We start from the raw sequence: 16,252 nt of genomic DNA on the forward strand, positions 1-16,252 counted from the left end.
TATGATGTGTTTGTTTGTTTGTGTCCAGTGCAGCATGTGCTGATGTCGTCTCTGCTCTTCTCTTGCAGTCGGTTCTGTCTGACGATCAGTTGAGGAATCTGCTGCAGGAATGTGAGGAGGACATGCTCCGGTCTCCTGCAGGTTCCTCATCAGAATCATCTCTCGGAACGAGCTCGGCTCTGGATGCTTCTCCACGTCTCTCCGACTCAGATCTGCTACGGGACGCTCGGCACAGTGACACTGACACGGAGAAACAGGCATGAAATATGGAGAAGGAGAATGTTCTTCTGTTTTCTCTTTAGCTCGGGTTCATAATCTAGGTCTTTGTGCTTTTAGAGTTACACAATAAGTGAAGACATGTAGTGTGTTTGTCTTCCAGTCTCTGATGTGTCTGCCAGCGATCAGCATCACAATCAGACTCCAGAACATCCGAAACAGAACGTAAGAGGACAAAATAAAATGTTCCTTTCAAAAAAAATGAAACCAGTATGTCTTTTTATTCATATCATGAGTTTTTGATTAACTCAAAGAAATATGTGGATCAAGTCCGTCTGATTCCATCTGATGCTGACCTTGTTCTTCGTGAAGAACCCTTACTAGTGCACTTGTGTTATGGCTCATTAACACCACACAAGTACACACACTACCCTCTGAACCTCTTCACAAACTGTAGATTACCGAGTGTAAAGCATGAGGTTTCATGTGCACACCTGAGCGAGTGTTTATAGGGACGTGTTACAGCGACTCCAGCACTCCTGACCTTGAAGAGAGCGGAGCGTTTGCTGATTAAAGATCAAAGATTTGATTTGAGAAAATATGATTTTTTTTTAACTAAATGAGCTTTTATAGTAGCACTAACCTTGAGTCATTTTAACCATAAACCAAACCACAGACCGACTGCACAATTAAACTGTCTACTTGAGACAAATTCTTCTTTACTGACTGGATTTCTTTGATATTTATAGTGTAATCTTTTTAGAAATCAGGCCAGTTGAGTGTATTTTCATACTGAGCACAGCGTGTCATCCATCAAAGAAAGACGTATTTTAAGCAGTTTAAAACAAGCTACTAAAAACAAAAGCATTTCATTGTCTTTTTTAATCAAAAGTATTTATTGTTCATTGATTTTACAAAAGGATTGATAGGAATGAATCCACATTATTGTGTAATACTGACACAGAAGCATCCTTAAACATAAGAAAATCCTCATCAGTGTGCAAACAGTTTATACAAACACTTCTAATGTCAGGTTACAGATCCTTATAAATTATTTAAATAGCATATATCTACACATAAGACATCATTAAAACAACTTTACCAATAACTTATTTAAAAAAGAAAAAAACATTCATTAATTAGGCACAAACTAATTATATTAACAACTTTCCATTCATGTTCTACCGGGGAATATTATAAAAAAGTTTTCTTTTCTTCTATTATGTACAGAATTGATGTTTTACTACATACAGTAGCTCTAAAACAAAACATAATTATAAATGGCACAAATATAATTCGCAACTTTTGTCGAGTTCAATTACGTGAATACAGTGAGGTAATACTTGTGTTTACATCATATTCTGTTCATCATTCATTCACCCAGACGGAAGGAAACGCTCCAGTTGTTCTCTGTTTGGTTCATGTGGATTAGTTCTCATGTATCCCTCTCTCAACACAATAAATAAATTAAACAAGTGCGCCTATTATCCATCCCTTTGTATCATAACTTCCTCTTTCATCTCTACTTGTTTAGAGCCACAAAACTCTTTGAGTCTGTGACTGATTATAAAAGTTTATCAGGACATCTGTGTATAAATCTAAGACATGAACTTCCTCCTTGAGTCGCAAACCACAAAGGTCCTTCTAGCCCTGAGAAGCACTCCACTATAAACAGTGAAGTGAAGACTCTTGGGTTGTCAACATCGATGACTGAAACTGATCAGAAGCAGACATTGGGACTGCTGAATTTAGGGGGGAGTAATGGGTAACATAACTTATGGACAAACAAGTCTGAATCAATGAGTCCTGAAGATCTGGATGTCTAAATCCATGCAGAAGAAGTCCTGTGCGTCACTCCTCAACAGTTCCTTGTGGGATCTCAACCCACCTGAATCTGCTTCACGATCATAGTCCACAGCAGATCTGAGGTGACTCTACAGAAGAACTTCCCTTTACCAGATAAGAAACAAGCTGAGAGCGGAGGAGACAGATGAGATGAAAGTATTGATGGGTCTTCATGATCGACCTGCTTCTGTGGTCCTTGCTTAGATTGAAAGGATCCTCGATCCCCCCAAAGAAGAGTTTTATAACAGAACACATTTAAATCGACAGATAATGGACATGTCCTTAAGTACACACTGGGTCTGTTATGATGAATCTGCAAAAGAGTCAAACAGGCACTCGTGAACTTCCAGAACAATAAGAGAACTAAAGAGAGGAATATTCTTAAAAAACATCCAAACGTGTTACCTCTGCATTCGTATTTGAGGTCTGAGAAGTAAACCATCTCTTGAGAGAAGACAAAGAGGCCAAGTCTTCCTCCGGCATACGTCTTATCATAGATGCTTCCGGAATCAGCCAAGACTTTCTTGCCTTCATACATGATGACTCTAAAATCAATCAACAGAACAGGAGTGAGTGAAGATGCCTTTCTGATTTTGCCGTTGTTAGTACTTAGGACAAAACGATTGATCAAAGTTGAAGCCACCATCGCTGTTCCTGGAGATCCACCTACCTGCAGAGTTCAGTTCCAGCCCTGCTCCATCACACCTGTGCATCGTTATCAAGTGATCCTCAAGCTCTTAATTAGCTTGTTCAGTTGTGTTTGATGAGGACTGGAGCTGAACTGAGAAAAGTAGAGCTCCAGGAACAGGATTGGACACCCCAGATCTACACTCACCTGATGTGTCCGGTTTTGGGTCTGTGGATTAGTTGCCATCTGTAGGCGGTGTAATCCTTCCAGCCAATGTTCTTGGGATCATGCCACAGGGTGCGCACCTGAAAAGGTCCATATAAGATGAGCAGGGCATTTCAAACACTAAACTCAATTGAATGTTCCCACAATAGAATGATATGTACCTGTCCCTCTGTGTCTCCAGTGTGCCACAAAGCGTTCCTGAGGTGTTCGCCCGGTCCTGTGGTCGAGTTCACTACTTTAACGGACAGTCCAGAGTACCCCTGTGCTTTAGTGGGTGTATGAGACCAGTAGGTCTGTGTGATCTGTTTCCACATCACCACGTAGAAACGTGAGCTAGATTGGTAGCCAAACACAAAGCCGGCGTAGTCGTCGTCACGGTCTGTGTTGATGAAGAACGTGCCGCTAAAGTCCACAGCATTGAACTCATCATAACCTGATGGACAACCAAAACAAGAAGATTAGCATTTGGATGTAGATGAATGTGTTTATCATGAGCTGTATCTCTCAACCACTTACCAACAGCGATGCCAGGATCACAGTTGACCGTCTGCAGAAGTTCTTTGCCCTGGTGACGGACGACCCAGTTGGGGTCGATTTGGGAAGTTCCGGTGGGATCGAGAGGAACCATTTGGAACCTACGGAAGTCTGTTTCACTGATGCCGAAGTTCTCCGGGCAAACGTCGTACATATCCGGCACGTTATCAACATCAAAGTCGTCCTTGCAAACGTCACCTCGTCCGTCTCCTGGGCAGGAGAAAAGAGACAAAAATTCAGCATGTGGAAGTTAACACATACACAAATACAATTTCAAATAAAATGGACTAAATTCAGCGATGGTGTGTTGGACTCACCGTCCGAATCCAGTTGATCTGGGTTGAAGGCGAGTCGGCAGTTGTCTTTTTCATCAGGCACGCCATCATTATCATCATCGTGATCACAGGCGTCTCCTTTGCCGTCCTTGTCGTGGTCGACCTGGTTGGCGTTGGGAATGTAGGGACAGTTGTCAAGGTTGTTCTGATGTCCATCCTCATCGATGTCCTGGTTGTTGTCACACTTGTCTCCAATGTTGTCAGAGTCAGAGTCGATCTGTGACATCACACGGATTATTACAGAGCCATCATCATCTGCGGTTCATAGTTGCACACTCATGTCTTTAAAAAGCAAGGTCAAGCATCTCACCTGGTCAGGGTTGTGCTCCAGTGGGCAGTTGTCACAGTGGTCACCGACTCCGTCTCCATCATTGTCTCTCTGGTCAGTGTTGTACACATATGGACAGTTGTCCTTCTCATTCAGGATGCCTAGACAAATAAATCCCAGTGTTACATCAAAACACCCTTATAATGGTTTCTGTGTTCTTTATGTTGATGGAGTTACATGACGAAAGACTTACCATCACCATCGATGTCAATGGCACACGCATCACCCTCGCCGTTGTTGTCGGTGTCGGTCTGTTCTGGATTACTGTCATATGGGCAGTTATCACAACTGTCGCCAACTTGATCGTGGTCATGGTCGTACTGTCCTGGGTTAAAGACGAACGGGCAATTGTCCTGGTTCAAAACAAGAACATCCAGCCAAGTCAGTGATGAAACCAGAAAGACAGAAACATCTGGAGACTCTCTTTACCTCACAGATCAAAATTTCTAAATACACGCACACAACATAGAAAAGCTGTAGACAAAATTTATTTCTGAAGCGATATGCCATGTACGTGATGGTTTGGGACACAGCTGTGCTGGAATGCACCGTTTGGCTGCAAGACTTTGACTGTTTGTTTGCCCAGTCACATTCTTTCCAAGTGTACGATTTGAATTATGGATGTTATACCAAGAGATCCAGAATGGCTGGATGGAAGCCATCATAAATGCTTTATTTATTTGCTACTTGGCAAAGTTTTTCTCTCTCTGTTGTTTACTCTGTTCTTTCTTTTTTAGTCAGTTGCATGCTATGACAGTCAACTCTAAATGCTCTTGCAGAAGAACAATGTGTACGACTTACCCCTTCATCAGGGATCCCATCATTGTCATCATCATGGTCACAAGCATCTCCAATTCCATCTTTATCATAGTCTTCTTGACCAGAGTTGGGAAGGTCAGGACAGTTGTCCTAAAAATGACATTTATTGATGAAAATGTTCTAACCTCGCTGTATAATGGGATATGGTAAGAAATGGTCACATACCTTCTTGCAGTGGTAGGTGGCGTTCTCCACACAGTGGAGGTTCTTGTTTGGCCAGCCGTCAAGATCAGAGTCCTCTCCACAGATGTGACCGTTCCCAGCGTAGCCTGGTTTACATTCGCAGCGGTGCATGATGTCAGAGAAGATGCCCAGGTAGATGCAGTTGGCATTCTTATTGCAGTCATGGGTGCCATCCTTGCATGGGTTTCTAGGTGTGCAGACCTGTGAATAGGTTGATTTAATGTTGGTTAGCACTTCATGGAAGGAGAAAGAACTGCCCCTTTCCATCATTAACACTACTCTTTAGACTAGTCTTACCTGTTTGTTGGCAATGGCCTGCTCTGTTCCCCTGCCGAAGGGCTGCAGTCCAGAGTAGCGTGGAGGGCAGGGCAGGCAGTTGTAGCCTGGTTCTGTGTTCACACACTGATGGACTCCATTCAGCACAAAACAGGCATCAGGAACTTCTTTGCACTGGAGATACCAAAATTAAGAATATTTATAAACACCAATGACTTTGTTTAGATGTGTATGTCTCATTGGCCTGTCACCTCACCTCGTCGATATCTTGACAGTGGACTCCATCCCCAGTGTATCCAACCGGACACTCGCCGCACTTCCAGGAGCCATCGGGGAAGCTGGTGCATTTGGTGCCGGCGAAGCACGGGTTAGACAGGCATCCATCTGTTCATGATAGTACGGAACTGGGTTCTTTTGACATCCAATGACAAGGATTTTCAACTTCATCCTTAACAGTGAAATATTTTATGTCTTACCAACTGGACACGGCTGGGCGTTGCACAAACGGGTTCCTTTGGAGTCACCCATACATTCTTTTCCACCGTATTTGGGAGCGGGGCTGTTACACAGACGGTGTCTGCGCTGCAGTCCTCCACCGCACGTGACGGAGCAAGAGTCCCATGGTGACCAGAGTCCCCAGCCTCCATTTACTGAGACACCGAGAGAAATACAGGGTCATTTGGGTTTTCAGGTCATATTCTGCAAACACTCCAACAGGTGAAAACACTCACCTGGGCACGGGTCCTTCTGGCATGGCTCTGTCTGACGACCGTCTCCCTCGCAGTCTCTCCCGCCCATCTGAGGCGTAGGGGAGTTGCACAACCGGATGCGAGTGATGACACCCTCGCCACATGTCACTGAGCAAGAAGCCCAGGGGGACCAGTGGCTCCAGCCGCCATCCTGCTTGACTGCATGACAGAAATAAGCATTAAAGAAGTGCATGGGGATCCAAATATGATGCAAGTGGCAGATGTATTTGAACTCACAGCGTTTGTCGCATTCTTGCATGTAACAGTCTCTCGTCTGGACAGATGTGCCGTCGCAGTTGCTGTTGATTCGGTCACAAGAGCGTCCACGCTGCTGAATGCCTCTGCCACAGGTCACCGAACAGTGTGTCCATTCGGACCAGGGTGACCAGCTGTCTACAGCCGCATCGTTCGCTTCAAGAAAACAATCAGAGAAAATATCTTTAAATGTGGTCAGAGATCAGATGAACGATGACCTACATAATACATTCTGAAGCTTGACTTACGTGTTCCGCAGCGTGGGCAGCATTCGCCGTCGGGGACAGTAGCGTTGGCACAGGGCATGAGAGGACAGGAGATGTCATGGCACACAGTGGCAGAGTTCTGTGAATAACATATTTGAAGAGAGTTTAATTAATCGCACGATCCCAACAGCTGCACATAATGGATGGGAAATAAACGCCTCTCTGCTGGCAATAAAAAGTGACCCTTGGCTTTGGCAGGAAAACTGTGTGGTGATATAAACTCTGAGCGGGCAGCAGGGGAATACATCTGTCCGAAGTGTGTTAATGTGGTCAGCACGAGGGTAGAGAAGACACACTGAGTCAGCGGCCACAACCACACACACACACACACACACACACACACACACACCCAGGCTCTATTCTCACCGGAACCAGAGACAGCGGGTATCACTCACCAATTAAAACATTCCTGAATCCCGGCCATTAAGATGCATGTGTGAGACAGAAACACAACGGACTGATAGAGGAAGAGATTGCCCTTTTCCCCCCATCTCCAAAACCAGGATCTCCACCAGGGATTTTGACTAACTTAACAACCACTAACCCACACTAAACAAATACTAACCTGGATAAATTAAGTGAAAAGCACACTTTACATTACTTGTACAGTAAGAAGACTCATACCTGACATGTGCAGTGTGTGCAGCTGTCCACCGTCCACTCGTCTTTGTCTCTGTGAACGATGCCATTGTGCAGACAATCCCCTTCTCTTTCTGCTTTCTGAGAGACAGAAGAAGAACAGAGAACTCATTAGAAACACCTTAACGAGACGAGAAACAGGGTGGACATCAGACAGACAGCTGGGTTTGACCCTCACCACTTGGCGGAGCTCGTTTGACAATTGCTTCACCACCATGCCGAGTCCCTTGAGCTCCTTAAACATGCTGGACAGATCGTCGCAAGAGACACTGCAGATGTCCTGCAGATCTGAAGAGGAACAGGATTCTGATGTTAACTTCATGAGACCATGATGAGACCCCAGACACATTACAAGCACATGACGATCATCTGACCTTTAGACTTGTGTCCGGTGTAATCAGTGCGGATGGCTGGGCTGGATCCAATCAAGGGGGTTTTCAAGGCCATGACGTCAGTGATGAAGGATGCTGTATATACAACACATCAGTTTTATTATAATATTGATGTTTTTATATATATAAAGAAATACATACTATATTCATTTAGTACATTTTATTTAGTATTTAGAATATAAAAAGTACATTTTTATACAACATAAGCTCCACTAAGCACTCACAGCTCTCGCATCCTTTATTGCGTAAAATCGCGTCCAGCGTCGTTCCAAAAACAAAACGCACGTTCTGGAGAACTCCCTGGAAAACGGGATAATGGTCAAAAACAGAGACTGGCAGAAAAACCCCCAACACAGTTCCAACAGCTGCTATTACATGGAACATTCAGACGGAGAATGTAGAACAAAAACACTTTGCGCGCACGGACCGCGTCTTTACGCGTTTCCAAACGTCTCGTTAGAGGACGAAAACACGCTTCAGATGGAAATATAATTCAGCAGATAGCACGATAATACCAGAGCTAACTAATATAACACCAGCACTACGATCATAAAGCTCTGATAGATAAACAACACCCAGATTCTTACCAGAAAGCGATCGGTTTTGGCGGCTCCTTTGGCGATCCTCAGGCTCGAGATGTCCGCGCTCTCCTGATTCAGGATCTGCTGGATCGGAGCATCGAGCTCTTGAGTGTTGATCTCCTCACAGCCCACGTGAACCTGAGCTCGATCCTCCTGCACAAACACCGTGATGTTCTTCCAGTGTCCGTTCGCCACGTTCACGTCCTCGATGGACACCACGTGCTGTCCGCTCTCGGTCCAGTACACCAGATCCACGGTGTTGGCTTTCCCGTTGGAGATGATCTCAAAGACGGATCCGGTGCCGTCGGTCCTCTCCACGGAGACCAGGCTGCCCCTGGTGCGCTTGGCTTGCTTCAGGTTGGCGGTGAAGATGAAGCCTCTCTCGCGCTGGATGGAGTACACCAGGTCCCTGAAGGAGAGCTCGGGCACCGAGGGGATCAGGTTCGGGTTCAGGATCTTGTACGCGGGGCTGTTTGGATCGGGTCCCTTCACTAAGCTCACCCCGTGATGCTTCTTGTCGACATGAGTGAGCTCGAACAGGTCGAACACGGTGTCATCATCCGGCATTTCTGCGGGGAGCGCGCAACGGATGCGAATGTGAGCGCGCACGAATATAACACATGAAGAAGAAGAATCAAAGCATGAAGTTTCTCCTCACCTATGCGTCTGCTGCTCACGGAACTCCAGAACAAGAGGCACAACACGAGTCCTCTCGGAGTCATGATTCCCCTGAAATCACATCACATCACATCACACATCTGTCTGAACGCGTGAAACCCGTCTCGAGAGCACGGAGCTGAAAATAAACACTCACCTGAAGAGAGATCCTCTTTGATGCTCTGCAGAAATTCTCTGGTGTCTTTGACTCTCTCTGTGTGTGTTGGAGATGTTCTTCTGCGCTCATGAGTCTCGCGCTATTTAAGTCGTTTCACACATTCTTCAGCTGCTCTCTCGACCAATCAGCGTTCAGCAGGACGCGCACATTCAACATCAGGAGAAAAAACTGCACATTCCACAGCAAACTTTCCATCGGCCAACACACACACGCCAAAAAATCACACACACACACACACACACACACACACACACACACACACACACACACACATATACACACACACACACACACACACACACATATATATATATATATATATATATATATATATAACTAAGGGTTGTTTGTGTCAAATATGGACTAACCCATTTCTCTCAATTACATTTTAACTCAAAAGTTGAGTTAAAAAGTTGGTTATATTATATATACACTACAATCCAAACGTTTGGGGTTAGCAAGATTTGAATATTATTACAATTTAAGATTTCAAAGTTTTCTGTGTGAATCTGAGTTAAAGTGTAATGTATTTCTGTATTTTCAGCATCATTCCTCCAGTCTTCAGTGTCACATGATCTTCAGAAATCAGAATAATATGAGGATTTTATCTCTGTGAAAACTGATACATTTTACTTTTCACGATTCTTTGATGAAGAGAAAGTTCAAAAGAACAGAATAGAAATCTTTTGTAACATTACATTTTGTAACATTCTTACTAAATAAATACGGTCTTCCAGCTCATGCAGCAGGATTCTATTCAATCTCTGAATCATTTGTTATGACAGAAATTCCATTAGCATTCCATTAGGATTTAGTTTGAAAATGTTTGCATTTGGACATTAGGGTATTTCCTGTTTAAAACCGTGATGTGTTCCTCATATCAGTCAAATGTATTTATTATTCTGCGACGAAGTGCATCATGAGAAGTCATGAAATTAAAATATGTTTGTTCTTTAAGATGATTTTTCTCCAGTGTGACAGATTCTAATGCAGCCGGTGTGTGTGTGTGTGTGTGTGTGTAATTATGTAAACTCCCAGGAAACATATCAAATATTATAGAGATGCAGTCATGGCTTATAAAACGAGCAGTGATTGCACAGACCCGCTGACGCTCACAGAGAAACACACAGCTTTCTGAAGGCTGGACAGAACCGGCCTGATGTCAGTGTTTCCAGTGAATACTCAGAGATGTGTGTGTTACTGATCGAACGCCTGTTCAATCTCACACACTGGAGTTTAAAACAAACAGACGATCAGCAGATACACACTCCAGCATCTCTGCACTGCGTCTCCTGATCAACAGAATCATAATATAACAGAAGATCTTCAGGGCATGTAGTTCCTGGACTGTATTGATACACACCGTGACCACAAAACACATTTAAATGTCATTCAATAGAAATAATCAAGTGGAGTTTGTGTTGAGAAAAGCTCAGACTCACGCCGTCAGGTTTCATGATCTAATGACAGTCACATGTTTATAAGATTGATTCTTGGAGCTCAGAATTGTTCATATATCCTGAGAAACAACCTCAGCTTTATTTCTCATAGGAAATGACCTCATGTAGATGAATTATAATAGTAATTGTGACAGAAGTAGGTCAGTTGGAGCAAAGTGAACAAACGGAGCTCCAGAAAACATCTGTTTATCAGACATCTGCTGAGAATAAACCATACAATGCTTCGTGTTTGGCTTGTGAAAGATGAAAAACATCCTCATGATGAGTGTCAGATAAAACTGTTTCATCAGGTTCAACTCCACTGACATTTACTGAAGGAAACATGATCGTCTGGTCACTAGATTATTCATCAGACACAGAAAGGTATAGTTGGAAAATAAAAACAAATAGCTGAAAGTTTACTCCCACTCAGTTCATCTCAGATCAGGATGAGTTTGTGTCTTCATCAGGTTCAGTGTGTCATCAATGGATGCTCTGCAGTGAATGGGTGCCGTCAGAATGAGAGTCTGATAAAAACATCACAATAATCCACAGCACTCCAGTCCATCAGTGAACATCTGGAGAAGACAAAACCTGAAACACATCCAGCATTAAGATGATTTTAACTCAAACACATAGAGTCTATAATCCAGAATAACACTTCCTCCAGTGAAAAAGTGTTCTGGTCTGAATCAGGAGAGAAATCTGCACAGATCAAGCAGCATTTAAACAGATCTAAACTAATCTGTGAGAGACAAGGAGGAAGTGTTATTATGGATTATAGACTCTAAAAACATCCCTTCCAGTCCTCTTCTCAATCTGAAATGAGTTGCAGTCTGGAATTAAACCACATCATGTTGGTTTGGTCTGGCCTGAGGAGACCGAGTCTGCTTTCTCCCAAGGTTTTCTCTCCATTTCTGTCACTGATGGAGTTTAGGTTCTGTCACTGTCACCTTTAGTTTGGGGTTGCTTTATTTCTGCAAATATTGTTAAATTGACTTTAATTCGGATTTAAACCCATCTATGATATATAACACCTTTAGCACAGTTTTAACTTGTTTTCATCGTTCCTAAGTGATGTGAGCCTCTATATCTGTCAAGAAGGATTTATAGACTGCGTCACTGAAACTCTTACCTGGTTTCTTCCCTCTCCCGGATCGAATGTGTGTGGACCTGAGGATGACGGTGGGATCTGTAGCCTCGGGACTGGAACTTTCTAATAAACGATGAGTCAGTGGCATGGGTTCTGGTTTTCGCCACAGGCGCTGCTGTCAAGCTCCAACAAACACCGAGTTCCTCTGAATTCAGATCCCAGAGAAACTCAACATGTGTTTAATTTGTCACTCAGACATCAGATCTGGATCCTCCTTCACATCGATGGATCAAGAGATTTGTCCTTCACGAATTATGCCATTTCCTTAAATATAAATTGGAACAGCTGCCAATTTCTTTGGAAAATATTCCATAACTAAATAAAGGCAGCTTAGATGATGTGATCTGACAAACACTGTCTGATTGATCTAAACACTGCAAACCAAACACACGGTCGCTCTCATTCCTCACATTAAACATTTTGTTGTTGAAATGTCACTAAGAGCAGTACACGAGGTGTGTTGGTAAATAAAGTTCATTTTAATTTCATGATATTAACAGCACTCTTCATCTTGATCATCTGTCTTAAACTCAAATCTAAGTATGAGTTCAAGTCCTTCGCCAGGAATTCTGAGTCCTGCAGGAACTAACTCTGAACATGCCGTGGATCATCCGTCACTTCAGGGAAGAGCTGACCCCGCGTCCTCGAGGCTCCGGACTCTCATCGTGTATGAAGGAGCTCATGTCTTCAGGTAACTCACACTCTTGACCTTCCAGGAAAGAGAGCTATTAAACCTGTGTGGATTGCATAATGCTTGTGGATGACAGACATGATACGCAGGGTTTATGTTGGGTGAAGCTTTTCAAACAGCGCTGAGCGATCAGGATCGAAGACATCAGATGAACAGCAGCGGTGAGAGATGGAGATTAATGAGGACGAACAGATCAAGTCAAGTCAAGTTTGTGTAGCACTGCTTTACAGAAAGTCATAGTGTTGAGATGATCAGTCTTGTTCTTGTGACAGATTTAAATGTCTATCAGTTTTGTTCTATTGGGAATGTTAAATATCGTTCAGTTTTGTTCTATTAAGAGATTTAAATATCTGTCTTTTTTTCTATTGAGAGATTTAAATATCTGTCAGTTTTAAATGATTAAGAGATTTAAATATTGTTTTTCTATTAAGAGATTTAAATATTGGTTGGTTTTATATAATTTAGAGTTTTAAATATCAATTGGTTTTATAAGATTAAGAGATTTAAATATCTGTAATTTTTTCTATTAAGAGATTTAAATATCGGTAATTCTTTCTATTAAGAGATTTAAATATCGGTAATTCTTTTCTATAAAGGGATTTAAATGTCGGTCAGTTTTATACAATTAAGAGATTTAAATATCTAAATTTTTTTTCTATTAAGAGATTTAAATAACAGTCAGTTTCACATAATTAAGACATTAAAGATAAAGCAAAAGATTGATTGGTCACACAACAAACAGCTGCCGGAAACTCAGCACATAATGATTTAAGTCATTGTTGGATAACGTTGGATCCGTTTGTGTTCTCATCGCACACAGAGAGTGACTCATGAGTCTGGGACATGATGCTGAAGTAGCAGGGATAATAGATTTAGTTCTGAATCGCTGGAATGTCCGATTCCACCACATCCAGTCCAGCAGCACCATTCGGATGAGTCTGTCAAAACACAGACAGCATAAGAGAACGTTTGTTTGGGTTTCTCATGTGACATATGCTTCGATCTGATCATAGCAAGGGAATGTGTCCGTCCCGCAGGATCCTAAAAACACCATCTGAATGATGAATCCAGGAAAGCTGCAGCAGTAGCCGCTCGTTCCCGATGCGTCTCACATTGCATCTCTATTTATGGGCAGTGAGAGAGCCGAAAAGATTCTGTCATAACCCCCCCGGAAAACCATTTGTTAAACCATTCACTGCCGTCTAAAGCATTTAAAATTAACAAATGTATAATCTCATATGCAGAATGTTCAGGCTTCTTGTTCACTGGAAAGAAATCAAGCATCTATCATCATCTAAAAAAGCAGGAACAGCAGATAAATTAGCAAGTTTGGCACTGGCTCCGGGAGAGTGTGAGGCTCTGTAGACAGATGTGCACCGGCACACACTCCTCAAATATGGGTCAGAACCTCAGACGAACCCGGCTGAGAAAAGTAAAGCAGGATCATTCATCGATGAGTGAAAGAACCACGCATGATGCCAAAGCTACAGGAAACACACACACACACACACGTCTGCTGAACTGATTTATGTGCAGAGGCTGGTGAAGTTCCAGCGTTTGTTTTCACAGTGAACAGAAGCGTGTGTGTGTCAGAGCAACAGCCTGTAATTGACCTCAATCCAAAGATCCGCCGTACGCCTCGATGCACAGAGAAGATGTTCACTCATAGAATCTGAATCAGTTAGCATCCCGTTAAAATGTGCTGAAAAACCCGTCTAGATCTTGATCTGGACCTTCTCCTAACTTCAGACAGGGTCATCTGATTTATTAGGTTTTTAGGTCTGCTAGAAAATCATTCTTCTAGGAATTGAGAGCTCAGATCGTTCCAGGTCTGCATCTGATTCAGATTAATGGATGTGATCCTCAACATGTTTTCCTAAGATGCACAAGCTCCTCATGATCGATTGCTCTTTTGTGATTGTCTGAATGGCCGCTGGAGCTGCAGGACTCTTGAAACTGAACATATAATGATGTGTCAACCATGTTTGCCTCCTAAAGGAGAAGGAAAGCATCTGGAGGAGCCTGTAACTCATCACTCACATCAAGTTCAAGTGGTTTTCATCGGCTGGCTGCTCTTTTGTTGTTGTGTAGAGTATCCCAAATCAAACATTTATGTATTTTTGTTGGATAATTCATTACTTTTTGTATTTAAGTGTCTCTACTTTGTAACAGTTGGCCGTATTGGTGGATGTTACAAGCATTAAAACTGGGGTCAGAATAAAACTGTTGAGATGTTGTAAACAAAGTAGATTTACAATTATCACATGCAACTCAATATAGTAAGGAATTTTAGGAGCCTTTAAGATAATAAAACAGTCCTAGCTTCTTCAAAGTCCCATTGTAAAAGTAGATAATTTATTAATTTAATCATAATTTTATGACTTTTAAATGTATATATTAATTAATTGTAACATTTGAGTATCTCTTAATTAAACATTTATTTTGTTTTCCACATCTATAGTTTAATATATTTGAGTCTATGAATTTAGTTTGTGCCTTTTTTCTCTGTAAAGCTGCTTCGCAATAATTTGCGTCCTGAAAAGCGCTATACAAAATAAACTTGAATTGAACTTGTTTGAATTTAATAATTAATTAATAATAATTACCTATGGTCATGAAAATCTTCTAATCAAACATCTGCACATTTTGTTTCCCAGATGTATTTTTTTATAACTAATTATTGATAATGAACCTTGGTGTTTGAGTCTCTCTAATCAAACATTGATGTATTTTGTGTTCCACATGTGTTGTGGCATTTTCCGTGTCATGAAGAGTGGAATAAATCTGATGACGCATTGTTAAAATAAAGGAATGGTGTCAGTGGAAACACATGAAGCTCGTCCAGCGCTAGAGTTTACTGGAACAAGCTGAAACTTGAGGAATGCTGCATTTTTAACTCTTTCTGAAGGAGTCAGTCCACATCTGCTCCTTCAGCTCCAGATCCGTGTGTGTGTGCCGGTAACTCCGACCCGAGGGAAGTCGTACATCACACTCCAGCAGAAGAGCGTCAGGAATGTCTTTGAACACTGGACGGACCGGCCGAGCATCTGTTCTTACAGAAGTTAAACACAAATATAATCGATTGGTCAAAAACTCTGACACGTCTGATGTTTGAGAGACAAGCCATTATTACATCTGCTTCATCAACCTGCACAATGCATTCTGGGATTTAGCAGAAAGAGTACGCTTTATTTATTTATTTATTTGTTTGTTTATTTACTTATTTCAGATTTTTTCTTTTTCAATCATTTTTTAAAGATATAACGATTTGTAAATCTTTTGTGTTCAGGTGATTTTTGACCCAGGCATCATTGGGTGTCAAAAATAGTTTTTTTTAAATGATCTATTTGCAAAGTTATATTATTGTAAAGTTTATATTTCACACACTTCTGGACTGAATTTTGATTATGAATATGTAAATCTATTGACAAACCATTGCAGCATGAAAAACTAATTAATAACTGTGGAAATTAATGCAAGTAAAATGAATTAATCTACTTTTCAGAGGATTATCTTTTTTTTTTCATTTGGACTGTGTTTGAGCAATCATGAGTTATAAATTCAAAGGAATTAAATTAAATTCAGTTGATTTTTTAGTAAAAAAAAAAAAAAAAGTTTTATAAAATAATGATACTTTGTGTCCAAACAGACTCAGAATAGATTCAATCTTTTAGTGAGTTTCTTTTTGAAACTGATCGATCGAGTTATTGATCTGAGCTCATTTACCAAATACAGTCTTACAGAACACTTCACATAATTACATGTAAAGGTAATGTTATTGCTTGTGTTTTTGTTTCAGCCTTGTTTGTTGATTGACAAATTACATTTACAGCACAGTTTTGATATATTTTGTGCTGTGTTTC

General features: G+C 41.6%; 1 protein-coding gene across 1 annotated transcript; it reads right to left on the reverse strand.

Moving 5' to 3' along the window:
- Positions 1–1,088: 1,088 nt before the first annotated feature.
- LOC113086682 (thrombospondin-1-like) lies at positions 1,089–9,185 on the reverse strand. The gene is made up of 23 exons (XM_026255480.1): positions 9,086–9,185; positions 8,930–9,000; positions 8,278–8,840; positions 7,915–7,990; positions 7,673–7,765; positions 7,477–7,586; positions 7,284–7,379; positions 6,642–6,738; positions 6,376–6,549; positions 6,121–6,297; positions 5,866–6,039; positions 5,646–5,773; positions 5,411–5,563; positions 5,096–5,314; positions 4,913–5,020; positions 4,305–4,464; positions 4,094–4,212; positions 3,766–4,000; positions 3,431–3,658; positions 3,076–3,347; positions 2,897–2,994; positions 2,467–2,606; positions 1,089–2,374 (listed from the first exon to the last, which is right to left on the reverse strand). The coding sequence occupies exons 2-23, from the start codon at positions 8,991–8,993 to the stop codon at positions 2,364–2,366; spliced, it is 3,495 nt and encodes a 1,164-aa protein (XP_026111265.1). The 5' UTR covers positions 8,994–9,000; positions 9,086–9,185; the 3' UTR covers positions 1,089–2,363.
- Between the last annotated feature and the right edge of the window lie 7,067 nt (positions 9,186–16,252).

This window comes from Carassius auratus, unplaced genomic scaffold, assembly GCF_003368295.1.
Source record: "Carassius auratus strain Wakin unplaced genomic scaffold, ASM336829v1 scaf_tig00043814, whole genome shotgun sequence".
NCBI lineage: Eukaryota > Metazoa > Chordata > Actinopteri > Cypriniformes > Cyprinidae > Carassius > Carassius auratus.